This window comes from Podarcis cretensis (assembly GCF_951804945.1).
Source record: "Podarcis cretensis genome assembly, chromosome: 3".
Lineage (NCBI taxonomy): Eukaryota > Metazoa > Chordata > Lepidosauria > Squamata > Lacertidae > Podarcis > Podarcis cretensis.
Window position 1 is genome coordinate 64,512,855 of NC_137172.1, and position 27,236 is coordinate 64,540,090.

Consider the following 27,236-nt stretch of genomic DNA (forward strand, 5'->3'; position numbering starts at 1 on the left):
AAAGACATAGGTGCAGACCAGCAGATAACATCTAAGTCTGAAGGTGTATAAGCACTCTGTACATCTCAGAACACCCAAGAAGTCTACAGAAACTCCTGGAATCTTACCTTTACATGTGCCATCTTTTAAAGACCGGTCAAGTGTATTGATTTTCTCTTCACCTATCAATTACATGGTCTAAATGAGCTACAATGCCAGTGCTTCTAAAATGAAGATGATCAGTCTATCTTTTGTTGTTGTAGATAGTGGTCATCACTGTATTTGGGGATGGGAATTCTGCCCCTGTACTTTGCCTCATCCGATCGGCAGTGGCTCTGGAACTGATTGCACAACAGAACTTCTCCTCCCCATATCTCCCTTGTGCACACCCACATCTGCTCTGGAGGTTTGAGGGAACCGCAGAACAGATTGAGGAGCGGGGGAATGCAGCAGAATGAAAGGTGGAGAATGTTTTGTTGTGAAGCTGGAAGTCCTTGTGCAAATGGGATAACTTGGTGGGATGCAGCCCTGAGGATCACCATTACATTAAATCAATCTCACTCTTCATGTTGGAGTAACATCTGAAGAGCTGCTCAGTGTGTACATTTTTACATGCATTTCCTCCTGGCTTCCTTTTTTTGCTCCCCATGTTAAATAAAAATAATCTTCATAGGATTTTTTAAAAGGTCAAAGCACTGGTAGGGAGCCTTCCAAACTGTGTGTTGTGACACATTAGTGTGTCAGCTGCAGTGTGTAGGTGTGTCGTGTGAACGCTCCCTGTGTTCCTTCCAGGGCTGGAAAGGGGTTAATTTAACCTCTAGTTTGCTAGTAAAGCTGAATTACTGTGTCACAAAATTATGCATATCTAGAAAGTGTGTCACCAACATGAAAAGTTTGGAAAACTCTGGTGTAATGTATCATACTTCAAGTTTCATGAAGCTATATAAAGTCCAGTTATGATGCACTATGTAAGTGTGCTACATAAACTATTCCATCTTCCGCCCAGATGATTTCTCGAAGAGGGAGTGGTATGAAGACAATGGAATCACTTCATCCTTTGACATTTTACTGAACTTTTAGAGGAAAACTTGCAGTTTCCTAAAGAAGAACCTGATAGCTTATCATGCAAGTCAAGGGGGAGGGAGATGGTTTCAGGGCCACTGAAAGATCGATTGGATAATTTCTATGTACATTCAATGCACATAATTCCTAGTCTTTCTTATTTGGAGGTCATAGCATGCTGGATTGCATTACAGTTGTTGTTTTTTAGTCTATTTTGGATTCTTATTGTGCAGATAACTTAAAATGCAATATATCTGCACAATTTTAACTGAGCAACGGCTAATATATCTGCTTCTAGAGGTAAGTGAAAAACCACTTACAGTAATCTAAATATTTTTGGAACTAGCCTTAAGCCCATGAAGCTGAAGATGAATTAATAAATTTAAAGGGAAAGTTGTGCGTGCTTAATATATACCCAGCCGAATGCCTGCTACAGTAATTTGTTACATATAATAATTATCAGCCTATACATTCCATGCCTGTTTCCTCCTCTCGCATCAAGTAATGTTCACATTTGAAGTCTTTGCACTGAATCAATCATGTATGTTGTGTAGAGAGGCATTTGGATTTTTTTTCACATCTTGGCTATTTTATGCAAAGTTGTATACCAATACCAGTTTCGCACACTCACCACCACATGTACATGGTAAAATCATCCTGTGTGGGCATCATAATCTGGAAAACAAACAAGTGAATTGGGCATTTTCATCAGCATATATCCATGGTATCTAGCATTCTCTGAAGAGAGATGGAAATTTCTCATTCGGAGAGCCAGTTTACAAAGTTAAAGGGAGGGAGGGAGGAGCTCTGGCTTACAAGCATAAATCAATAGATGTGCACTATGAACTGAAAGCTCACTGAAAGTACTCAGATCATGCCAACGGAGTCACAATGGCCGGCTCAAAGACTCACTTGGTTTTGGAGAACTATATAGGAGGCCAATTTATTCCTTGCTCCTCATATTTAGATTCCTATGACCCGTCTACAGGAGAAGTTTATTGCAAGGTGCCAGACAGTGGCAGAGAGGAGGTGAGTTCCTGCATAGATTCAACTCCTTGTCATGATATCAGGGTAATGTTTTGCAGCTGATTTTATTTGTTTCACTTTTCCTCAGTATAAAACTAATAGCGAAATTGCCTTATGTTTTGTATTATACTGCTAAATATCTGCAGAGAATGTCTGTGTGGCATTGGTTAATGGTATTGGTTTGAAGCTTTAAAATCTTTGAATCAAAACTCCTTTCCGCTAGTTGAAGCCCTCAATGTTCCTACCCAAGTTTAATGTACTTTCCCTTGAAGTTTCTTTTTCTTTCTCTCAATGAGCTGTTTCTCAAACTGGTAAGATGGAAGTGTATCCAATGACAAGGTGAACTGAGAAGGCAATGAATTGCTTGTTACATGACTGTGTTCATGGCCTCTTACACCTAATGCATTATTCCTTAAGGCTTTGAAAAGAACTGAGTTAAATCATAATACCTATTTGTAATGACTAAAGTTGCAAAAAACAAACCCACATATAAGTTTTTGCAGTTTCACCTCAACCTTCAGCATGGCCAGTCTATCAAATATTTGCTAAGCACTGATAAGTAATGGTTGAAGTGTAACTAGCTGGGCTTGCTAAAGTTTAAACTGGCTCCCTGAAGCTTTGTGCTTTCCTAGTTTGCTTCTGTATGTAAACAGAAGGGGTGATCTTATATTTGATCAAGTATGTTTAGAGAAGAACTTCAAGTAGCCACTTGCATTGACCTGTGGTCCAGCCTTCCCCAAGGCTGTGTAATCCATTTGTATGTGCACTTAGAGATGGAGGTGTTTGTGTACTCCTTAGGGGAAAAAAAAACTTGCAGTGGGCTCCATTTTTATTTCAAGGCTTGGTAACTGCTGTGGAACACTCTTGTAATCCTTGCTGTAACATCTAAGAGCATTCCTCATGCGGATCGGGGCCCCCACTTTCTGCATTTCCCTGCCAGCGACAGTGATGAGACTGGGAAAATGCACAACCTGCTGGCTTCTGTCTGTGTGATGACTGGTCCTAAACCAAGGGTGGGGGTCCTGTGGTTCCCCAGACTCCAACTCCTATGAACGCGTAACCATTGGCCAGACTGGACTGAGACTTCATGGTAACTGGTGTTCAACAACATCTGGAAGATAACATTTCCTCACCCAAACATCATGACAGGGTTGGTGAGAATTTGACAACAGCTTTTGGCAAATGTGTAAACTTGACTTTTAGATGACTCTTCAGATCAGCCGGCTGCTTTTTCAGTGCTTGTGTTTTCCATCCACTCCACTGGGTCCTCATATCCATTGAGACCAGATGGTCTCTGTTGTTCCTGGCTGCTGCTTAGCACAGGAGTTGCTAATCTTTTGGGGCCCATAGGCACATTTGCGAACTGGAGAAACGGCTGGTTTCTTGCTATTAACCTTAAAACGAAAGCTCAACAGTGCCACCTAATGTAATAAATTGGAAGATCACGTACAGACGGAAGAGTATTGTTCCTAGACAGGGCTAACACAGCCTTCTCCAACTTTGGGTTCCCAGTTTACAAGTCCCATCATTCCCAGCCAGCATGGCCACTGTCTGAGGATGGTGCAAGTTATAGACCCAACAACATTTGTAGATCTAACGTTGGGCAAGTCAAGCGATAGTCTTGGCAGTAGCTTAACTTCTGCTTCTAAAGAAGAGGTGCCTGTCTCACAGCTGCCCAGAAGATTAATAGTAGTAGTAGTGGTGCCCATCTGACTGGGTTGCCCCAGCCACTCTGTGTGGCTCTCATCCAACATAGAGCACAATACAGCATCACACACTAAAAGCTTCACTGAACAGTTGTGATAACTGCTGATTCTGAACATTACTCTCATACATGGCTGGTGGCTGTGGTTGATCTAGGTAGCTAAGAAGCAATTTATATATGCTCCAGAGTAGGGGTGCAATATCTGCGGTCCTCCTGATGTTGTTGGACTCCAACTCCCATCGTCCATGGACATTGGCCATTCTAGTTGGGACTGATAGAAGTCGAAACCCAACAACATCTGAAGGGCCACTCATTCCACACCCCTGCTCTAGAGCCTATTTTTAATACTTATTCATTCCCCCCATGTATTTCTGCTATGGTTTTCTACTTGGAATGGATCTTCCTAGCTTAATATTGTCTATACTGACTGTCTGGGTTCCAGATTGGAGTCCCTCCCAGCCCTACCTGGAGATGCCAAGGAGTGAACTTGGGACCTTCTACATGCAAAACAGGAGCTTTGCCATGAAGCGATGGCTGTTCCCCCCCTTTCCCCATAATTTCTGTTAACATACACTGTGCGTTTTGGTTTTGCTGAACACCACCCAAACTGCATCCATTCATTGTCTTTTTAAGGTGGAGGCAGCTGTCATTGCTGCCCAAAATGCTTTCCCAGGCTGGTCGGCCAAAAGCCCCCAGGAAAGGTCAAAAATAATGAGCAAGTTGGCAGACCTTATTGAAGAAGATCTGGAGTCATTTGCTCAAGCAGAATCAAAGGATCAAGGTAAAGACAGACGCCTGTTTGGGCTGTTCTTCCAAGTGGTAATAGGGTGAAGGAAATGGTGTTCTCTTTGAGTTTTCACCTTCCTACTTGCTCTTCATTTTGCATAATCAATACGTAACACTTGCATGCCTCATCAAGTACAAGTGCATGTTTCCCTGCACATTTCTGTAAACTGCATGCAAGTTGTAGTGGTTGCAGTGGGGTAGGGGCACTAGCTATGAAAGCTGGGCAATTAATTCCTTGCTTAAATAACCAAAGAGTCGTGGTATTTGTCAACTGGTTCTCTGTTTCAGGGAAAACCATTACATTTGCTAGAATGGTGGACATCCCCCGATCTGTATACAATTTTCGTTTCTTTTCGTCGTCCATCCTTCACCAGACAGCAGAATGTACACAGATGGACCATGTGGGCTGTATGCATTATACTGAGAGAACACCTGTGGGAATTGGTAAGGCCTATTATGGAGTGTGCTGTTTGCACACGACCCAGCAGTGCTCAGTTGTGACCCTGACACCTTTGTTAGGATCTATTGCGGCCTGAGCCCACTCCAGAATTTACCACCTCAAAGGTTAACGAGGACAACACGAGGAAGGGCCATAGCTCAATGGTCTGAATAAATTATTTCAGATAACTTAACGATATAAATCACATTCCAATCCACATCAAGCCATGCCCCAGAATCTGTCTACAATTTCCATCCCTTGTTTCTTTGTTTTTACAGTTTTGCACACCATAGATTTTACAACAAAACACAACATCCCATAACCTTCAATGGAGTAAGGGTATGAAGGTTTTGTAAATGAAAAGAGCAGATAAATTTCACAATTTAAATACAAGCTTTTAATCCCACATTCTGATAAAACGTAGTCTACTTTAATTCTGTTTTGTAAAATGTGCTTTCTGTTTATGGAATTCCACAGATATGCCACTAGGTGTCACAATTTTACTGCAGAATTTTAAAATGTTATTATTGCTGCTGCTGCTGCTACTACTACTACTACTACTATGCCTCAACAAGGTGTTCTCAGCATTATACCTCAACATCCTGGTGTATTGGACAGCTCCTTCCTATACAAGCCTTGTGGACTCCAGTATACTCAAAATATTAACTTTTGCTGGATCAATCTCAATTTCAAATCTAAGGAAAGATTCTGTGTAATTAAGCATTTGCAAGCAACAATGAAAGGTTTAGCTTTCTGTAAGGACCCAGTGATTCCCTCCAACAGTTTAGGAGGTGCCGAAGCACACAAAGCAAGTATGCCATAAATAGACACCGGCAAATGTTTCAATCGCAGCTATTGCTACTCTGCACTAGTCAGTAATTGATACTTAAGTTGTAAAACAGGAAATAACAAAAATTCTTCATCTGAGCCTCTTAGCCAGTCTAATATATATATATATACAGTATATCCCACATTCAATCAATTCCTTCCACACAAAAAGTCTGCCTCTCTATCTTCAAATCTGGACTGCCCTATAAAGTTTGTTTAGTGTGAGCATATGGGTCAAATTTTAACTGGCAGCATATGCCGCCTCTCTCTTGTTGCTAAAATGGTCTGGTCTTGGAATTCATAATGCTTCTTGCTTATCTTGGATGGAGGACAGAGAGGGGTGTAGCCTACTGCATGAAGGCAAGAGTCACACTGCTTTGCCAAGGTAGGATGGCTCAGTCGGTCGAGCATGGGACTCTTAATTTCAGGGTCATGGGTTTTAGCCCCACCTTGGGCAAAATATTCCTGCATTGCAGGGGACTGAACTAGATGACCCTCATGGCCCATTTCATCTCTACAATTCTATGATTCTAAACACACTTTTCCTTCTGGCCCCACCCACAACAGGCTTGTTTCCTCTGGATAGTTGCACAGAAGGAAATATGGCCCTCTGGTGATGAATATTTCCTCTGTAGGCTAGCAGGCAGAATGGGTCATTGAGGGTAGAGTAGAAGGAAAAACAGTTGAAGCACATGCAGTGTTGCCATGCTGGGTATTGGGGAAATCTCAACTTTTGTCAAAATGTCAAGACTCCCGTTTTAAACCAATTTATTTCATTTCTCTCCTTAAAAAATAACAAAAAAAAAAAATAAAGCTGGCTTAATTAGTCCTTGGAATTTGCCACTTTACTTGCTGACCTGGAAAATTGCGCCGGCTATTGCGTGTGGAAACACTGTCATTGCCAAACCCAGTGAGATGACATCTGCCACTGCTTGGATGATGTGCAAGCTTCTTAATAAAGCAGGTATTTCCCCAAATGATGTATTAGTATAGGGTGTCATATTTTCTGTAAATCAATCTGTAAAATGTCAATACAGTGGTACCTCGCATTACAGATGCTTCAGTTTACAGACACTTCAGGTTACAGACTCTGCTAACCCAGAAATAAGAACTTTGCTTCAGGATGAAAACAGAAATTGTGCTCTGGTGGCACGGCGGCAGCGGGAGGCCCCATTTGTTAAAGTGGTACGTCAGGTTAAGAACAGTTTCAGGTTAAAAACAGACCCCCAGAATGAATTAAGTTCTTAACCCGAGGTACCACTGTATAGTAATAAAACAGTTGACACATTTGCATCCCAATGTGTATATATTGCTATAGGATGCAGGGTAGTCTTTAAAGCAGCATGCTACCAAGTTTACAAAGAGAAGGAGTGTTGATGTTTTCTTTATTTCTACCTGCAAGGTATTCATCCAGGTGTGGTGAACATCATATTTGGGACTGGTCCAAAAGCTGGAGATGCTCTAGTTTCCCATCCCAAGGTGTCATTGATTTCCTTCACGGGAAGCACTCTCACTGGCCAGCGCATCATTGAAAGGAGTGCTCCGTATTGTAAGAAGCTCTCTCTGGAGCTTGGAGGAAAAAATCCAGCTATCATCTTTGAGGATGCCAACTTAGATGAATGTGTTCCTACTACTGTAAGATCCAGCTTTGCAAATCAGGTATGGAAAATGGGCAACTCCCTGTCTCTTTTTATACTAAGTTCATTGCTTTGCTTTTGAAACTCCACAAATGTGCATGCCCTCCCTAACAGAATTTTATCCTGAGGGGGTCATTTTGAATGCGGGAACTGATTTCTACAAGGCTATCCCACAAGGGACAAATTGAGTGGACATCGAGACATAAGTATCAAGTGATAGGAATGAATAAGCAAATGTTAATCCTCTTGATTTATTATTGGCTAGTGCTTTTTAAGCTTCCTCAGAGCATGTTCAGAGAAAATTTGAGTTCTGTTTGAGAATCCCCTCCTAGTCCGTAGATGTGTTGATGCAAGTGCACAGATGGTGATTCTGACACCCCGTGAGTGTTGGTATTATCTGGTGCCATGCGTATAATTCCACTTGCACATTGGGAACTGTTGTCTAGTTGCCATACCAAGCAAATGCATCTGAGATACTTGAGAATCTGAGGAACATATCGACAACAGCAAGAAGACGCCCACACCCTGATAGTCCAGTGGCAGGAGGCCACTTGGAGAAATCCCCCTACGGTAGAAGAATGCTTGGGTATGATAGATGGCAATGAAACGTGCATTAATTGCCACCCCCCCAAATAACCCCTCATGTGTAGTGCTGTAATACCACTTGGTATCATATTTACATGTAAGAGAGTACTTGGTAGAATTAGCAGTGGGTGGCAATGAAAAATTCATTCAGCTACAATAAAAAGGCTTGAGATGCCTCAGTAGAGAATATATGGTCACCAAGGAAGAATTGCTTGGTTGATTTGATTATTTGGTTGGGTAGTCAATTTGCTGTTGAATGGGATGCTTGGAGGAGGTGCAACTAAGGTCTCTTGGCTGCACACACAGTTCTGTAGAGCCTATATGCCATTGCAGTGCAAGTGGAACCCAGTTCTTAAATTCCACATTTAGGAAACTTGCCAAGGTAAATATTATTATTATTATTATTATTATTATTATTATTATTATTATTAAAGTGTTGTGTATCTGCATACACACACACACACATTTAAAAAGCCGGGTTGTAGAATATGATAGATAAGTGTCCCCCCCCCCCATGCAGCACAAATTATGTGTTGATTTCACACAGCCCATCAGAGTTTTAACAAAATCTTCAGTAAATGGTAAGGAATTTGCAGTGATCTCCTCACATGCACTGCTTGCTTTAGCTCCCTTGTCTGCTGAATGTTGGCTGTCCAGGTGCAGAAGCTTGTTAGTCATTAAGATCCAGAGGGATGGCATTTGTTAATTGAGCATCACAAATTGATCAGATCTGTTTTCCAAGTTGACTAATTGCAAACTTCAGTGGCGTCGCTGTTCAGTAATTATGCAGGAAGCACAGTGTGACATCAATCAGATGACAGGCTGGTGTGGGTAATTTGCTCCAAATTTCTGCGCAGAAACGGTTAACACTTTTAAACATCCAGTTACTGTTTTGGAAGCTGCAGCCCTCATCATCTCATTCGCCCCATCCAGCGCTGTGGCCATATAGGCTGCATTCCCACTGTGGAAGGATGTGTGGTTCCAGAATTGGCCTCCACAGTCACTTACAGACTCATTGTTAAGACTGTGTTCATGGAAGACTATCTTACCTGGCCATGAGTGATCACCAAAGATCTATTTCAAAAGGCTGTCCTCAGCTGATTCAAACATGAAACATCTGTTAGTTGATATTCCTTCACTCAGTGGTGTCAGTCATATGTCTGCCGGCCTTTTCACACATGAGCTGGACATCACTGCTGTTGTGAACAGACATGTGTGGTGGTGATGGGATGAATAATATTTGCAATGGGAAATAGAGAGGGTGAGGACCAGGACACCCCAGGGAGGGATTTTCCAGCAGAGAATCGGAGTGGGAGAGAGCACCTATCAATTCATCCCTGCAAATTCCTCTAAAAGATTACTGCCCCTCCCCCTAATCTGGGTCTGAAATTAGATGTGAATTTGATTGTAGGGGGAAAAATGTGTGTGTGTGTGTGTGTATGTGTGTGTGTGTGTGTGTAGATTGGCAGGAGATAATCAGTAGCTACAAGAGGAGTTAAATATCCCTTCTCATACCTAATTATTGTCCCTGTGAGTGACCTTCCTCCCTGTTATCTGGGCAAACATGGAGTTAGGAGCTCACATCTGTTAAGATAGCTAATGTCTATGTGGTACTAGGGGCAAGCAATATAACCACATGCTGATATTTGCACTTGATGGAGTACTGTATTTTTTGCTCTATAAGACGCAGCAGACCACAAGATGCACCTGGTTTTTGGAGGAGGAAACCAAGAAAAAAAATACTCTGAATTTCAGAAGCCAGAACAGCGAGAGGGATCGCTGTGCAGTGAAAGCAGCAATCCCTCTTCCTGTTCTGGCTTCTGAGATAGCTGTGTAGCCTGCATTTACTCCATAAGACGCACACACATTTCCCCTTACTTTTTAGGAGGGCAAAAGTGAGTCTTATAGAGCAAAAAATATGGTAATTCCAGGGCCTCAGGTAGCATGTGCTGGGGAATGGGGCACTAAGTAACCACACCTACTATTGTGAACAGCTAGGATCTAGAATCAATCTATACTGAAAGCAGAAGACAAGTATAAATGAATCTGGATTAAGACAAATCACATTTTTCATTCCTGACCAATGTTTTTTCTTCCCTCCTGCCTCTCCATCCTATTACTAGGGTGAAATATGTCTGTGCACCAGCAGAATCTTTGTTCAGAGAAACATTTACAATGAATTCTTGAGAAGGTTTGTGGAAGCTGTCAAAAAGTGGAAAGTTGGAAACCCCTCAGATCCCACAATTGACCAGGGAGCACTGATAAGTAAAGAACATTTAGCAAAGGTAAAGAAAAAGAAAAACCAAGGTTGATTATTTGTGATCAAATAAAGTGCTGTTTTTCTTTCTGGCTTGAAAGTCTGGCTTGAAAGTCACAGTCATTTTGGGATAGGGAACAAGGCAGAACTTTTAGCTGATTTTGAGGCCTAGTATACCTTTCAAAATTTAAGCACTGTAGTTAGAATTGCATGTAAATTCACTCCGGGTAACAAGGAATTAAAAATGTTGCTTCCTCTTGTAAGCTTGTTTTCCAAACATCTTGACAGCAGGATTGGAAATAATATTTCTGATTTCCAAGAGCCAATATCAACTTTTAATGCTCCAAGGGTTTTCTCAGCATTGATTGCTAGCAACATTATTAGTTAAGTACCTGAAATCCCTAACACTATAGCTCTCTTCAGGTGTTACCAAACAACATCCGCAAACAGATGCAGTGCAAATGAGTGCACTAGCTCCATGCCCTTCTAACACATGGAAGGTGACACTCTGAAGCAGGGAGCCTTTTGTGTCTGTGGGGTGGGGGCCCCTTGCATAACTGGGATTCTGACACAAGAGCTTCAGGTTTTGGACTGTCACCTTCCACAATTTTAGTAGGCGGTAGAAGGAGGTGGAGCTAGGAAGCTTCTCCAAAAGCTGTACTGCCCCTGCCTCATGTGCTTGCTGTTGACATTTAGCAATGCCTGTGAAGTACAAATCACTTGGAAAAAGTCCCATACAGTGGTACCTCGGGTTAAGAACTTAATTCGTTCCGGAGGTCCGTTTTTAACCTGAAACTGTTCTTAGCCTGAAGCACCACTTTAGCTAATGGGGCCTCCCGCTGCTGCCACAAAATTTCTGTTCTCAACTTGAATCAAAGTTCTTAACCCGAGGTACTATTTCTGGGTTAGTGGAGTCTGTAACCTGAAGCATATGTAACCCGAGGTACCACTGTATTTGGATTAGACTGGATTACTGCAGTGCACTCTATGCGGGGCTTCCCTTGGGCCTGGTCCAGAAGCTCTACCTAGTGCAGAACACAGTGACTAGGGTGCTGGTGGGGGCAGCTGACCAGCAGCGTGCGACACATCGGCTAAAGCACCTGCTCTGGTTTTCCATATGCTGCTGGGCCAGGTTGAAGGGCCTTGTGTTTCCCTGGACACCTTGAGTCCAGGCTGTCTTAAGCACTGCTTGAGCCCTTATACCCCAGCCCAATCACTGGAGTCTGGAGGTGCACTGTTAGTTGTCCCCCTGACTGGCCTCAACCAGATGTCAGGGGCATTTAGTGTCAGTGGTCCCATGCTGTGGAACCATCTTCCAGCAGAGATTTGGCAGGTATCCTCACTTTTGACTTTCAGGAGCCTCCTGGAGACCCCCCTTTTTTTTACACCGAAAGGCCTTCAGAGCTGTTGAAACCTTTCACAACTACTACATTATGTTTTTAAGGTTTTCTAAAAGCATTTCTTTTGTGTGCACTGCCCTGATATTTTATGAGGGTGCTTTAGAAATACTTTTATACCTGTAAATAAATAAAATATTTCTGTAGCCAATCTGTGGATAATTGGAAATTGCAACCCTTTCAAAATTTGATTTGTTGCTGTTGCTCCTCATAGGTAAAGAACTACATAAAAAAAGCAGAGTCTGAAGGGGGTAAAATTCTCTGTGGAGAGGGGATCGATACTTTGACTCTTCCAACAAGAAACCGGAATGGGTATTTCATGCTTCCGACGGTCATTACTGAAATTGCCGACGACTCAAGTTGCATGCAGGATGAGATCTTTGGCCCTGTAACCTGCGTCACAGTGTTTGACACGGAAGAGGAAGTGATCAGCAGAGCGAATGGGGTCAAATATGGACTGGCAGCCACTGTCTGGTCAAGGGATGTGGGGCGGGTTCATCGCGTTGCTAAGAAACTCCAGTGTGGATTGGTGTGGACCAACTGTTGGCTTATCAGGGACTTGAATTTGCCCTTTGGTGGCATGAAAGCCTCAGGAGTAGGCAGAGAAGGAGCAAAGGATTCCTATGAGTTTTTCACTGAGGTGAAAACGATTACTATAAAACACACTGAGATGCACTGATGAAAAATATTCCGCATCAGAATAAACAAACACTGTGGTTTTTTCCTGTGCCTGTCTTTGAAATAGATAAGACAGATTTGCTTACAATGTGACCTGAAAGCCATAATTTATACTGTAATTGCATTGATGGTATAAGTTCACTGGCTAGTTGTCTGCCTGCCTGCTTCCCATGGAGAAAAGCAGGGGTGCAAGTTAAAAGCTTGTAGCTGGAATGTGGGCACTTTTTAGGACCGAGTGCTCATTTTGGGGTGATGGGGTCTGCAAAATGCCTGTGCTTGCAGCTGCATACTCATCATACATTTAAAGCATGTAACTTCCCCCAAGAATCCTGGGAACAAAACAACTTGTTACGGGTGCTGTGTACAGTATTGGAGCTCTGTGAGGGATAAACTTCAGTTAGCTGTATACTTTGTGTTAAACAATGTGCTTTAAATGTATGGTGTGGAGGAAGCCTGAGTCCCTTTGTCCCAGCTTTGCAAAAGTCTCCGCTCATATTAAACCTGCCTTCACCTGGTCTGCTCCCTGAGTCATTTGGTTGGAGAATAGGAAGATCAGAAGCTTCACATGGGCAGCTGGAGAACACCTCCAGGGTGCTGCTGCTGCACCCACGGGTGCCAGGTTAGCAACTTCTAGCTTACTGAACAGGACCAAAATGACAAATTCAAATGGAAATTCGAGAAATTATAACCTTATACCCTTTTCAAATGGAAATTCCTTCTGTGAGCTTTAAAGGTAAAGGTAAAGGTACCCCTGCCCGTACGGGCCAGTCTTGACAGACTCTGGGGTTGTGCGCCCATCTCACTTAAGAGGCCAGGGGCCAGCGCTGTCCGGAGACACTTCCGGGTCACGTGGCCAGCGTGACAAAGCTGCATCTGGCGAGCCAGAGCCACACACGGAAACGCCGTTTACCTTCCCGCTGGTAAGCAGTCCCTATTTATCTACTTGCACCCGGAGGTGCTTTCGAACTGCTAGGTTGACAGGCGCTGGGACCGAGCAGCGGGAGCGCACCCCGCCGCAGGGATTCGAACCGCCGACCTTTCGATCGGCAAGTCCTAGGCGCTGAGGCTTTAACCCACAGCGCCACCTGCGTCCCCTCTGTGAGCTTTAGGAATAGGGAAAACAACGATTGTTTCAGATATAGCTTCCATTTACATCCATATGAGGGCAGCAGAGTGTGTTGTTTGTTCCCCCTTGTGAATTGCTTAGGTTTAATATATTTTTATGTACTTCAGAAATACATTTCTTCTGTGATGCTTTTTTTTTACCATTAATAAAATCACTCAAAATGGAACAAACCCATAAAGAAAAAAATATATCAATTTTTTTTAAAAAATGGAAAAAGGATTCAGTTGGAAGAAACCGTCCATGTTTTTGAGCTTTGAAGGGTAGAAAACTACCATAGTTTGACTGTATTTCACTGCCCATGGTGAAATCTTAGTGTTAAATTAAGGAGAGTGAAAGGGATTCATTATACTAGACCTATGAGATGCAGTCTGATAACTGTAAAGATCTTGTAGTTTTCCATTCCTAGGGCAATGGAATTTTTCAAAAACCTTCTTTTCTGCCAGCTGTCCTGTCTGGTGAAAGACATCATGTAGTCATCATGAGGATTTTGTTTAATCGTTTTTATGTAAGTCTGAAGAGTCAGCCCATCTGTTAAATCTTACAGATGGAAATCAACTCAGATCTGATTATTCCACTCCTGCTGGTTAACTTTCTCCTGCCCCCAGTTGAGACGTGTACGTCATCTTGCAATGATTTTAATTGGCTCTGGCCAGGCTGGGATGTTGCAGAATTTTCACAGAATGATGCCAGCATTTTCTAATGCTTACAATCAAGCTAAAAAAATCCCCCAAATGAACAAGCACTTTCTCCCTAGGACATCATCATCATCATTTAAAGACTTAGATTATCAACAATTGAAGCATGCTTTTTTGGGAAGGTGATCATGGGTCTGTATTTGTGGCATGTTTGAGAACATTTGATTTTCCAAATTTCAACCAATTGATGTTCAAGACTTTCAGCAAAGCTACACACAGAACTGTGATAAATACAAAATGCTCAGCTAGTATCAGTTGTAGCAACCAATCCTATTGCTTGTACCCCAAATATGTGGTCTGAATTCATTGCATCACATGTTAGTGCAGGTGCCCTCCAGATGTTGCGAATTCCATTTTGCATTATCTCTGACCATTGCCCATACTGACTGGAGCTCACTGGAATTGTAGTCCAAGACATTTGGAGCGCACCAGGTAGGGGGATGCTGTATTGAAATCAACAATCCACATGTGAATGTCCAGTGCAAAGATCGGAGATATGTTTTGTAGTGGTGTGCAACTCCTCTTCACCCCTGCTCTTGTGCTTGTTGGGGATTTCACTCAGAAGTCACTCCACCCTGCCTCTTGGAGTTTTGAGGTGAAGACTGCCTCCTCTACATTTTTTTTTGGGGGGGGAGGTGGGGGATGCTTATCTCAGCTGCAACCAGCCTTACAGCTAACTGGATCCATATGACAAGCTCTGAATTTCCAGCTAGGCAGACTTTCTAGAACTCCGAATACGCCAGTTGTTATTGCACAGCTTTCTGCTGAATTCACAGTTCCGTGGCTTATGCAGGGCCTTTTGTCTTTTAAAAAATGTTTAGGGGGACTCTCATTTGGACTCAAGAAAACCACCATTTTATAATTCAAACTGGGGAAAATAAATACAGTAAATGGACAAAAGTACAAAGAACATGCATTACCTCATATTACACAGCTGACAGCTCACAGTAACTTCCACATTGGCATAAGGTTATGTACACTAACATCTTTCAGATTCCTCTGCAAAACACAACACATCCACATTCCACACTGCTTCACACATTAAACGCTCGCTTCCGTCTGAGGCTCAAGAAACACCGTGACAGGAAAAGAGGCCGCCATCAGGGGTAGCAACGGAACTGACGATTTCACCATGCTAGAGAAGAATTTTATTTTTTTTTCTTCTCCCATTAGATTCACAAAATGTTTCGGGGTATGCGTACCCCTGCATCCTCCCCTGAAAAAAAGCCCTGGATTTATGCATCCCAGCTATATGGCCCAGTCCAACAGGAAGAGGCATTGCTTTTTCCCCCAGCTGGAGCATGTTGGAGTGCAGTTCCAGCACTTATCAGGTGGGTGCCATTGTGGGCCAGCGCTCCACCCACCCACTTCTTGCCTTTACGCATTTCTGAGAAGCCCCAAACGTACATTTCAAGTCAAAATGGAAGTTGGCCAGTGTGTGTGAGTCTATACTTTTTAAAAAAGATTTATGACTCCGCCTAGCTCTTAGCCACTTCTAGCAGCGTTTGGTCAAGCTATGGGGTGGGGCCAGTTTGTATTTCCTTTTCTTCAATCCATCTCCTATGTAGCGTTGGTTGGTTTTAAGCTTTCCAGCTGGGCCTCTACCATTACATGCACATGCAGTTGTGTGAGGGCCATTCTGAGCTGCCCTAGCCATCTGCCTGAATCTAAGAGAACGATGGAGGCAGGAGCACATTTATTTTCCTGCACCAGAACCAGAGGCAACCCCGAAACCAGCTAGAGAGATAGTTTGCTGTAGTTTTCAGCACCTCTGCAGGTGGTTAATGCGGCTGTTATCAAAACTGGCATCTGCTCAGGGCTGCCCCAAGTCTCCCAGTTGACTTACTGTAGCAACTTCATGTTGAGTTTTGCCACCTATTTTTCATGGGGGGGGGGAGCACTGGGAGAAGGGAATGCAAACACAAGCTGCTGCTGAATGTGCATGCAGAGCTGCAGGCTTCCCCCCCAAAATATAACCTTGCACCCCTCATTTGTGGGTTCATTTCTGCATCAAGACAACAAGCTGTGCTTCAGTTTCTATCCAGGTTTCACTGAACTCTCGTGATAGAGAGCGAAGACAAAAGTCATTACCTAGTCGTAAGTTAGAAATTAATTTAGGATGTGAATAAAACTGAAAATTGGGTGTCAATTGAAATTAAATATTATGCAACAGCGAGGATAATGTTGAATCTTCTTTGGCTTAACACCAGTTTCTTAGAAGCCAAACCCTCCAGGATAACAACATTCCTGTGTCTGGCTTTCCTGCCTCCTGCTGCTATAAAATTCTTGTTCTGAATAGCAAAGTTCATTGCCTAACACTTAGTTGAAAATATGATGCACTTATTTGGCAAGCTTCCTAATGGTGATTATATTAACATAGCATGCAGCCTTCGTTTTGCTCTAATGTTTATTTTTCTCTCCCAGCCAAATTAACCAACTGCGGCTTTCATCCCAACCTTGAATTTGTCTGCAAAATTTTGAATTTCTGTTCTAATTTGACCCCCTACCCATTTCACTTATTTATATTTATTAGTTGTCTCATAAAAACTCTCTAAGCAGCACTCATGCTAAAGAACTCTAAACAGTCAATCAAAAAAATGAAAAAGACACAGACAGGGGCATCATTTCACACACAAAGAGCAAAAACCTTTTGAATGGGGCGCGGTATCTTCAAGATTTCTGAAAACCATCAGAAAAAGTTTGAGCTTTTCTCTCTGTCTCTCAGCACGTCCAGACTGTCTGTCTTTGGGTGGGATTCAACCCCACAGCCGCAGATTCAGGTTACATAATTAAAGTCAAGCAAAACCAGGCATTTCCCTCTGTTGTCCTCTTTTCCACACATGAAGCAGCAACCATCAGTGGCTTCAATTGCCTTGTATCTTTTTGACCAGGCTTTCCCTGACTGAAAAGAGTGGATCCTCTTATCTGTTTTTATGACCTCTTCTGTGGTTTCTATGTTGCATTTTTGCATCCTCCCCTTTAAATGTTAAGCAGTTTAGGAATGCAAATAAGCAAATGCATTCTGGAGGCTCACTAATAGAGCTGGGGAAACTGGGCTAGGACAGAAGAGCCATTCTAATACCGCTGCTGCTTCTCATGGTTCTCACAGAATAAAATTAGATTGCTTCAGAAGAGAGGGAACTGTTTTGCAATCTGTAGTTCCTGTTCTCCAGCTAATAATTTTTGATGCTCTTTTTCTCTCCCACGAGCAGCATGGGAAGAGCCTGCCTTTCATGGCTGAAGTGGATCCCATAAATTCTCAAGCATTATAATGATAAGTCACCACCGACCACTGGGAGACATCTTAGCTCTGCTGTTTACACTTGCACACAAAAACGTTTCAAGTTTCAGTGGGAAATTGCTGTATCATTAATGGTGAATGGCACACACATCTTTAATGATGAGGTTTACCTGCTTTGAGCACAGAAGCAATGACCTGATGGCCCTATTTCCATGTGTTAATGTTGGGAACTGATTTTTTTTTAGGGGGTTTGTACATGTCTATCAAAACTGAATTGTTAATCAGATTTTAAACCTTAATGGGTTTGCATCACTGGAAGCAGCAAATTGTCATGCTCATTCCAGTGATGAATTATGTGTTTAGAAACAGGTTTTTGGAGCATAGCCTGTACTGGATGTACAAATGTCTTGAAAGGTTTCTGGTGATATTTTCATCATACTGCTAATATACATGAAACCACATATTGTGACCTAGGTTTCTAAGGGCTTATACACTATTCTTCTTGTCCCATTGCTGCCCCCCAGGGAAAACCACTCTTCTGCACTCAATTGGAGCAAACAGCAATTTGGGTTTTCTTGGATTGATGTTTGCTCCAATTTAGCACTAAAGAATGGGATTTCCCTGGGACAGCAGTGGGGTTAGGGGAAAACTGCTCAGACTACTGCCTAGAAAGCACAGGTAAAGCAAAAGATAAATTAAAAAAAATCACTTGGACCTATGTATACTAGGCACGGAACAAACACAAGTGTAGGCAAGCCTTAAGTCCCTTCTGGTGCAGCCAGGGCTGGATTTAGGTTTGATGAGGCCCTAAGCTACTGAAGGTAATGGGGCCCTTTATATGTCCAGCTGTCCTTTGTCAACAACAAATTGTCGCTGTTTTTTGTGTTGAATATATGCTATATGGTAATGTATCTAAAGCCATTTGCACATGCAGAATGTAGGCACCCTATATATAGAAATGAGCAAACCAGTGATATTTTAGGGAGCAGGCTAGCTGGTGGGGCCCAATACTTACATCATAGGAGCCTACACAACACAAAACACTTTGCTGTATGTAGGTTTTATTTTATTTCTTTTTTTATCTTATATTTTGGAAATGTACATCCAGTTTTTCCCCCTTTATTATTTTGGGAGGCCTCCAAGAGAGTGGGGCCTTAAGCTATAACTTGTTTAACTTATACATACTGAATGACTGACAGCAGCTTTGCACCATTTCCATGTCCTCTGATTTTAGGTACATATTTCTGGTGAAAAGATGTCTGTATTTTCTCTTGATAGAGCTATAATTCTGCAGTCCCACATATCCTTTGCATATCTTCAGGCTTACTATGTGAGTTCAGGATCTAGTAGTGCCGCTAAAATGTCAAGCATTAACCAGTTTCCCAGCGTCTTCAAATGCTGTTACGCACTTGCATGATGCATTCCCCCAAGCAGCCAAAGGAATTTTCCCCAGAATTATTTCAGCCACTAGGATGGTGTGATTTCTCAGCTAATGTTTCACATGTTCAGTCAGTGAAAAATGTAACAGCTTGACAAATTGCAGGTGGTGGCTTTATTGCCTGCTGGTTTGAGGAATAGGTGGAAAAATCTAGATGGATGTTTAGCGCTGAACCTGTTATTAAATGCAGCACTGAGGAATTCTGCACGGTCTCTCTGCTGCCTTTTCATTCATATATTGCTATTTTGGAATCCAGCAACCAAAGAATTTCTATTGGCAGTATATGTTCAGTTTACTACATGGGGGCAGGGAACATTTTTAACTAGAAATCAGAACTTGAAAAAATGTCCATCCCATCTTTCTGATCTTTTGGGAGAAGGTCCCTGCAACATAGTTAAAGCACCTGTGGCATTCCAGATGTTTTGGACAACAACTCCCATCAGCCCTAGACAGCATGACCATGGGTCAAGAGTGATGGGAGTTGTAGTCCCACAACATCTGGAAGGCCACATCTGCTTGAGAGTGTTCAGTACATGGTAGCCAATCAAGTGGAGTAGATCCATTGAAATCAATGGACCTAACTTCTTCACGTTCATTAATTTCAACGGGTCTACCCTGAGTAAAACTTGGTTGAGCACCACCCATTATCTGTATCAATTGACAGTTAAAGAACAAACCATACTTTCATGTTGTTCAGGAGCAAACTCTTTGAACAGAAGCATAGGGCCTGCCACATTACATTCTGTTGACGAATTGTACTTTTGAAGGTTCTGGATGGCTACTGAAGGCAATTTTTGGCAATATTATGTAGCTTTGCTGCTTGAATTTTACTAAGCAATAACCCACCAATGAGAAACGGCATTTTGTTTATATTTTGAGATGATTAAGAGCTACCATCCAGGAAGCTGACTGTTACAAGATTTGCTGAGCATATGTAAATCTGCTCAGCTCTTTGCATGAATTATTTAATTTGTCGTATTATTTATTTATGTAGTATGGCGCACACAGCCCATCTGTTTTCTCACTTTCCGGTGTTGCTTCTAAACGCCTCTAGATCTCTGCAGCGTTGTATGTGTATGTTTCTGTACAATTTCCTGGCACTCAGCTTCACGCACCGTTTTGAAAAGGACAAAACCTGGATCGTTGCCCCAGAGGCATGGAACAGCTCTCAAGTTATGAAACCATGCTTTTGAGGCACATTTCACAGGAACGCTGGCACAACAGCTAACCTGGGGTTTGTGTGAGGTGTTTTCTTTAGAATATCAAATATCAGCCATGCAGGCCTAACAGAGAGAGAGAGAGAGAGAGAGAGAGAGAGAGAGAGATGGGAAGGAGATGATACATTTTGTTCAAGAAGTAAAAATCTGCTGATACTCTCTTTCACAAGACCTTTTCTGCCTCCACCCCTAACCCCACTATACCATCAAAAATAATACGTGACCAATATCCATACATCATGTCTCTCCACCATTATAACACAAGTGCTATCTAAGCAAGGAAGGTACAATGTGATTTGACACTTTTGTTGAGATGTTAGAGTGTGACCTATAACTACAGTTCCCAGGTTTTTCCCTTCTACCCTACCTCCTCTTCACATAAGGAGAGGTTTGAGTTACTTTGCTACTACATACAAGTATGAAGGATTCATCAAATACTCACCTAAGATGACGAGTGGTCTTCAGACTTGTGGTATCTACTTTGCTTTTTTTGCTAAAACCTCCAGATCTAATAGCTGAGGCCAGGTGCAAAATGCATACATTTAGAATCAGAGGGTGCAAAGCCCAGGAATTTCTTTGCATACCAGAAGTGACTGGAGTGTACAGTCAGGAGCTTGGAATTCTTGCTGAGCTACCTCATGTCACCCAGAGGTCTGCTGTTAGATCTAAACCTACTTCCACCCACCGCTGCTCTACTGAGGTCCTCCTCCGAGGTCCTTCTGGTGGTTCCCTCCCTGCAAGAAGTGAGGTTACAGGGAACCAGGCAGAGGGCCGCCTTGGTAGTGGCACCCACCCTGTGGAATACCCTCCCATCAGATGTCAAGGAAATAAACAACTATCTGACTTTTAGAAGACATCTGAAGGTGGCCCTGTTTAGTGAAGTTTTTAATGTTCGATGTTTTATTGCATTTTTAATATTTTGTTGGAGGCCGCCCAGAGTAGCTGGGGTATTTTTTATCATCATCATTCTTCTTCTATTTCATAATCTGCTTGGTTCTCATCAATGTGCCAGAGGTCTAGCACAGCAAACCTGCTTTAAGAAAAGTGGGGTAAGGAAATTGACAGGGGAATGCAATGGAAAGTGTGGGATAACACTTCCTTTGTTGCAATGTCGTCTAACCACTGCACAAACAAATTGGAAATGTTTGGTTGTTCAATAGCCAACTGTCCCAAACCCAGAACAGTCACCAGTTGGTGCAGATAATACTGAAGTAGATGGACTACCTTGGTAATAATAATAATAATAATAATAATAATAATAATAATAATAATAATTTATTATTTGTACCCCGCCCATCTGGCTGGGTTTCCCCAGCCACTCTGGGCGGCTTGCACAGAAACTAAAAATACACTAAAATCACACATTAAAAACTTCCCTGAACAGGGCTGCCTTAAGATGTCTTCTGAATGTCAGGTAGTTATTTATCGCTTTGACATCTCATGGGAGGGCGTTCCACAGGGCGGGCGCCACTACCGAGAAGGCCCTCTGCCTGGTTCCCTGTAGCTTTGCTTCTCACAATGAGGGACCCGCCAGAAGGCCCTCGGCGCTGGATCTCAGCGTCCGGGCAGAGCGATGGGGGTGGAGACGCTCCTTCAGGTATACTGGGCCGAGGCCATTTAGGGCTTGTTTAGGGTATAAAGTAGCTTCCTTTGCATATTTGCCTACCTCTCCATTTCCATTTCTGTGTTTGGACGATGAATATTGTTTTGCTGGTGCTCTTGTGTTTTCTATCCTTGATCATTATTCTTTTGACAATGGGGGTTCTTAACTTGCAAGAAGCTTGGAATGCCTTTTGGGGGATTTGCTTGCTTCTGCGCACGAACTTTTATTACTCTTCCAGGATAAGCTATTTGTGCTCCCTTGTGCTTTATGATGCTATGGCAAACAAGCTGTATTGTCTTTTGCCCTCCCCTCCACCATTCCACTTTCCCAGAACTGTCCCTGGGAGGTTAATAGAGTTAGTGGCTTCTGGACAGCTGTCAGATAAAGGGAACTGCACCCTTTCCTCAGGATGTATCACTCTTCCCTTGCAAAATAATAATCAGAAAGACTAGATCATGAACTCTGAGATTTTGGGCTCATGCTGGAGCATGAGAAAAGCAAAGATCTCTGGTCTAACATCCTCTCATCTTCTTGTAAATCCAGTGAGTAAGGTGAAATGTACTGGGAATGACAGAGTCTCCTCATGAACTCTGTCGTATTATACTATAGAAATGAGACATGTGCTTTATTGTGTAAGTAAAAAAGGGGGGTCTTGACAGGTTATTGGCAGCTTTTTCTTTGTACAGCGGCTTGATGGTTCAGTGGACTGGAAATGCCAGGAAACAAGGGATCCAAAGTGTGTGGGAGTGAAAGATGGTGCAATCTAGTAGGAATGGTTAGCTCATATAGGTAGAACTTTGGTGAATTTTTCATCTCTGATGCTGAGCATATTTCTGAGTATGGAGCATACCTCTCACGAATGTTGTTGAATAATTAGTTGTTCTTAAAAACTAGTATATACTTTTGGACAAAGCAGACCCTTCATCTGATAGAGGAGGACATGCTTTCCATGCAAAAGGATCCAGGTTCAATCTTTGACATTTCCACTTATAATAGGAGGGTAGTAGGACAGAGGGAGGTTTCTTTCTCATTTTTTAGCAACAAGCTGTGTGACACCAAAATTGGGTGCCTTATGCGAGCTTCCTTCTTTTGTCCCCCGAGTATGAAGTACGTTACTCATTCACAAAATGGGGAGAGGCTTCTATTGGTCATACTAATTTCTGATGTAGCCCAATTAAATTCTACGTTTATGTGCATAAATTCTTTCCTGCACAGAATGAGAGATCATAATCTTTAAACAATAGTCTGGAGCTAGTCCACTGGCTCTGTGTAAATTAAAGTTACTCATTCTTCTAATATTTTAATGGTGCACATTTTATTCCCTATAAAAGATGTGGGCATGTTGGTGAGGCCAATGAACAAGAATCAATGCTATGAGGAACACCAGTAAGAGCTGAAGGTAGGCAGTGTTTGCTCAAGAAAATGTAGCTGTTCCCATGAGAATTTGGGAGAAAGATGCGTCCTCTTCTGTTCCCACATCTCATCAATGCTTGCATAACAATCAAGGAAATTATGGGCCAGTGCTCACAGTTTCTATTATGGCAGTTAGGAATGTTTGGTTTGCATCAGAGATGGTGGTTGGACAGTTATGTGGGCAGAATATTATGTAGTTGCTATTTTTTCCTCTGAGCCTTAGGATCTTTCCAGAGGATGTGTTTAAAACACAACCAACGTATATTTATTGCTCATTTGCCACTGGTACCCAGATGCCCTCTATTTCTATTTCTTGACTCTTAAAAACCATATATTATTGTTGAGAAATTCTTAATTGATTCCCCAGTTACCAGGACCAATGTGATTAGGGAGTGATATCTAGTAGAATATAGTTCTATGGGTGTCATGCACACCTATTGGAAACTGACTATGGCAGCAGTAGTGATGAGAGACATTTCCATATCCCATACTGCAGCAGCATCAACTCTCAGTGGGTAAGGCTAGAAATACAGTCTTGTCCATTGCTAAATAGCTTCAGAAGTCTAGTGTCAATAAATCTAGAAGGGTTGTATTTCCCCTCTATAGTATTTTGAAGGTAAAGGTACAGGTAAAGGGACCTCTGACTGTTAGGTCCAGTCATGGACGACTCTGGGGTTGCGGCTCTCATCTTGCTTTATTGGCCAAGGGAGCCAGCGTACAGCTTCCGGGTCATGTGGCCAGCATGACTAAGCCGCTTCTGGTGAAACCAGAGCAGTGCACGGAAACGCTGTCTATCTTCCCGCCGGAGCGGTACCTATTTCTCTACTTGCACTTTGACGTGCTTTCGAACTGCTAGGTTGGCAGGAGCAGGGACCGAGCAACGGGAGCTCACCCCGTCACAGGGATTTGAACTGCTGACCTTCTGATCAGCAAGCCCTAGGCTCTGTGGTTTAGACCACAATGCCACCCGCGTCCCGTTTTGAAGATATAATCTGGTAAAATAAGCAGAGGAGCTGCCATTCTCCACAATGGTTGATGTGCATTTGATTAGGTTCCTTTCCTGAGAACTGACAGATATATACCTCAGGGCCAGTCTGCTCATGAGACTTGCTGAGGCAGTTACTTCAGGTGGCAGGCTGAGTACACATGGGAGGGGTGACAGAACTTGGCCCCCCAAGAGCACATCATTCACTGCCTCCTTTGTTTCTTGCCTGTCACTGCCTGCTCCTCCTATCGCTGCTCCTCTCCAACCTCTTTTTTCCTCCCCCAGCACCATCAGTGTGCTGGGGCTCTCCCAGGCTGTCTCCTGTCACCTCAGGGAGTGGGGGCAGAAGAGGCAGTGGCATTTTCTCTTTTGCCTCAAGCGGCAAAGTGTCCTGGACCAGCCCTGATATAATCCTAATTTTAAGAGAATCTACTTTGTAATAGATATGAAAAGAACAAACTCTAGCTGTGCGTTCAGATTGCATTGCATGTGAATCCTGAAGTGAAAGTGTGTGACTCATTAGAATCATGATCTTCTTTTGTATGATCCTATCATTATCTGTTCCTTCCCTTCCCCTCCCACTTTTGTCCTACCTATTCTAGGAATCTTGCGAGTCATGGTGTATTTCCTGCTTGTGATGTTTGGAGCCCTGGGTAGGGCTCCTGGACTCCCGGAAGGGTAGCTTGGCTGTGGCAGAATGGGGAGATTAATGCTTCTCTGTAAGGCCAGCCCTCAAACTATACTCGAGCGAACCCAGGTGATAAGTTCACATGATTTTAACCACCGGATGTGGAGCTTCATTGTGTGACTGTGGGAATTATTTATATCTTCCTCCAAATAGTACATTCGTTTCCCTGAAAATTGCTAGGTGTGGAATTGGCTATTTTTCAAAATCCTTTATGAGGCTCTAAATATAACAATTAGAAAGGGTGGTTCACATTGCAGTGGTGATTGATTTGGTAAGGGATACCATAGAATTCCTTGCCTCTCCTTTACTCTAACTCCGAATGCATGCAGAATATTTTTTACCACACAAAGCACTTTTGCCACCCCTACAATAGTACTGTGACCTTTTACAAATAAGGAAATGAGGCTGAAAGAGAATAAGTGGGGCTGCAACAAAATGTTGTAGTGTGGAGTTCAGGGTTCCAGCTAACTGTGCCCTCTTCCAAGATACTGCAGTATTCCATCCCCACTCCCCAAAATTGAGCTAGTATTCTTTGCCCATTGAGCATGTTAATTTCCCACTCGGATGTTTTTTGATAACACCCCTCCCCCATTTTTGTGTGCGCGCACACACATTAGGGGCTGCTCAATGCTTGCTTTGCTTACCAACCCCCCTGGCCAAAGCCACTTATTCCCTACCTTTAAACCTCACCAAACCTATGCTGTTTTCCTGGATCACCTGCCCACCTGCCTCCGCTTCTGTCTTCATCCTCTGGTTCCTTCCTCTTTACCCTCCAGTGCTGCTGTAGTGGCCCCACAGCTCTGAGAGCCCAGTCTTTCATCATGCTGCAGTCAGTGGACAAAAGAACTGCTGCATGTCAACACACTTACATGTTTATTATATGTAAGGTGTGTGTGTGTGTCACTGGTTTTCTGTGCAAGAGAAGAGGTCCAAGGTTTTAAAAACTGCCCCGCTGTAGTATAGCCACCTAAACCAGTGCCCTCCATATCTTTTGGGGCAAAATTTCCATCCTTTCCAGCAAATGTGGCATTTGAATGACATGCCACAAATTATTTATCTTAGTGAACAGAACTGGGCATTGGAAGAATCACACAATTGTTGTCATGACTATATTTGCTTTCGAAGCAATCATTTATTTCTGAGCCGTGGCACTGTTTAGAAATTCCTGCTATTGTTTTTTTTAAAGGTTTATAGGGCCATCAAACACACTTGACAGATACAACTCTACTAGGAAGAGTGTGTGCCACACAGCTGACTGATGAAGCAGCTTATAGGCCCACACAGAACTTGATCATAAGTAGGAGCAGTAAAACTGCTTGCAGGAGGCTGATGCTCTTCATCGAGAAACGGAAATGGTTCCCTTGATATGCTCTTCAAATGCTGAGCACGTGCTTCCTGTGAGATATAAGTCAGTCCAAATGCTTAGATCTGCTTGTGTTGAGCAGGAATAAATCCCCATGTGAACCTCTCTAGGGCCATTAGTGTAAGGCTTCAGTGTGAATCACAAATATATATTGAGAGGGGAAAGTCACCACCAGTTTAATGAAGCCTATCCTTCTGTAACAGCATTATGTGCTAGCAGTCCCAGTAAATCCATTGCTGCACCACAAAAACTTCCATTTGATGTGGATGTGGAATAAGAAAAAACTCACATTCATGGCTGTGGATATTATGTGCTAATTACCTACTTCTGTGTAATATATTCTGCTTCTGATTACCATAAGAGAATAGGAGCAAAGAACTATGTAGAACACTCCATGACCTCTAGAGGTATTGATTCTGACCTCCAGCATCTCACCATGCAGTGCCTGGATTTCACCATGCACTGCTGACGTTGAGATTTTGCTGCTTTAAATTGTATTGCTTGCTTGCTGATTGATTGATTGATTGATAGACTGATTTATGGATAGACTGTTATTGTACTTCACTGTGTTTTGTTTTAATATAACCTTTACTCTTTTGGGATTTGCTGATCAGAAAAGAACAAATTTGATTAAAAGCAGAGATGGGGAAAACCTGTGGCTCTCTGGATTGATGGACTCCAGTTCCCATTTTCTCTAGCCCAGGCATGGGCAAACTTGGCCCTCCAAATGTTTTGAGACTACAATTCCCATCATCCCTGACCACTGGTCCTGTTAGCTAGGGATGATGGGAGTTGTAGTCCCAAAACATCTGGAGGGCCGAGTTTGCCTATGCCTGCTCTAGCTAGTGTAACCTTGGGTGACTGATAGTGTGAGTCCACCTTCAATCCCCAGCAAGGAGCTGGGTATGTTTATCCTGGAAAAGATGAGACTGAGACGAGATATAATAGCCATATTCAAATATCTGAAGGGCTGTCACATGGAAGAGGGAGCAAGCTTGTTTTCTCCTGCTCTGGAGGGTAGGACTCAAACCAATGGCTTCAAGTTACAAGAAAGGAGATTCCCACTAAACATCAGAAGAACTTTCTGA

The 27,236-nt window shown here is 42.8% G+C and overlaps 1 protein-coding gene across 2 annotated transcripts; it reads left to right on the forward strand.

Annotated features, from left to right (window-relative positions):
* The first annotated feature begins 29 nt into the window (after nt 1-29).
* Nucleotides 30-12,420, forward strand: ALDH8A1 (aldehyde dehydrogenase 8 family member A1). Of its 2 annotated transcripts, XM_079970685.1 has the most exons (8): nt 30-440; nt 2,009-2,070; nt 4,406-4,553; nt 4,847-5,002; nt 6,640-6,789; nt 7,228-7,484; nt 10,171-10,332; nt 11,916-12,420. In XM_079970685.1, exons 1-8 carry the CDS (start codon nt 434-436, stop codon nt 12,378-12,380), a joined length of 1,407 nt encoding a protein of 468 aa, XP_079826811.1. In that variant the 5' UTR covers nt 30-433; the 3' UTR covers nt 12,381-12,420. The 2 variants fall into 2 exon arrangements, with proteins under 2 accessions (XP_079826811.1, XP_079826810.1); XM_079970684.1 differs by lacking the exon at nt 30-440 and having other exon boundaries at nt 1,638-2,070.
* The last annotated feature ends 14,816 nt before the right edge of the window (nt 12,421-27,236 follow it).